This window comes from Trachypithecus francoisi, unplaced genomic scaffold (assembly GCF_009764315.1).
Source record: "Trachypithecus francoisi isolate TF-2019V2 unplaced genomic scaffold, Tfra_2.0 Lachesis_group2, whole genome shotgun sequence".
Lineage (NCBI taxonomy): Eukaryota > Metazoa > Chordata > Mammalia > Primates > Cercopithecidae > Trachypithecus > Trachypithecus francoisi.
In genome coordinates, this window is record NW_022681465.1 from 142,790,601 (window position 1) to 142,791,443 (window position 843).

General features: G+C 47.7%; 1 protein-coding gene across 1 annotated transcript; it reads right to left on the reverse strand.

Annotated features, from left to right (window-relative positions):
- Positions 1-555, reverse strand: LOC117065640 (60S ribosomal protein L23a-like). The gene has a single exon (XM_033180696.1). The coding sequence runs from the start codon at positions 535-537 to the stop codon at positions 67-69; it is 471 nt and encodes a 156-aa protein (XP_033036587.1). The 5' UTR covers positions 538-555; the 3' UTR covers positions 1-66.
- Between the last annotated feature and the right edge of the window lie 288 nt (positions 556-843).

The window sequence follows — 843 nt, forward strand, 5'->3', positions numbered from 1 at the left end:
TTTTTTTTTTTTTTATGTTGAAAAGATATATATATATATATTTAGAATTAGGCAGCTGGACTCAGTTTAGATGATCCCAATTTTGTTGGCAACATCCAAAGCGTCGTAATCAGGAGCTAGTCGAACATATGCCTTTTTCTCTCCATCAGGCCGAATCAGGGTGTTGACCTTGGCCACATCCATGTCATAGAGCTTCTTCACAGCCTGTTTAATCTGGTGCTTGTTGGCTTTAACATCCACAATGAACACAAGTGTGTTGTTGTCTTCTATCTTCTTCATGGCAGACTCAGTGGTCAGCGGAAACTTGATGATAGCATAGTGGTCAAGCTTGTTTCTCCTGGGGGCGCTCTTCCGAGGATATTTGGGCTGCCTCCGGAGTCGCAGTGTCTTGGGCCGCCGGAAGGTGGGTGACGTGCGGATCTTCTTTTTTTTGTGGCTGTGGACACCTTTCAACACTGCTTTCTTGGCCTTTAAAGCCTTTGCTTTGGCTTCGGCTTTAGGAGGGGCAGGAGCTTCCTTCTTCGCTTTCGGCGCCATCTTGTGAAAGGGGCTAGCACCCTGATTTCTTTCTAGATGATTACCTCTCCTTCATTTTGTGTGGCTGGCTGGGACACTCAGTAATGGATAGTGTAGTAGATGGCTTTGGTGGCCTGCCCAGACACACTTTATGCTGCAAATGTTGGATCCTAATGGCTCACAGCTGCCTCCTTCCTTGGAGACTTGCCTGAGGTGATTTACCTGGGGCTACCTGAAAGGTTATGCCTCTTCCCCTGGGAGTGGCCTGGGGTCAATGACTAACTAATGTGGAGTAAACCCAGCCCCCTTGCCTCTAGGTGGGACAAA

What these genes read in the sequence shown, in the direction of transcription:
- LOC117065640 (XM_033180696.1), bottom strand. Translation starts at nt 537, where the DNA reads ATGGCGCCGAAAGCGAAGAAGGAAGCTCCTGCCCCTCCTAAAGCCGAA.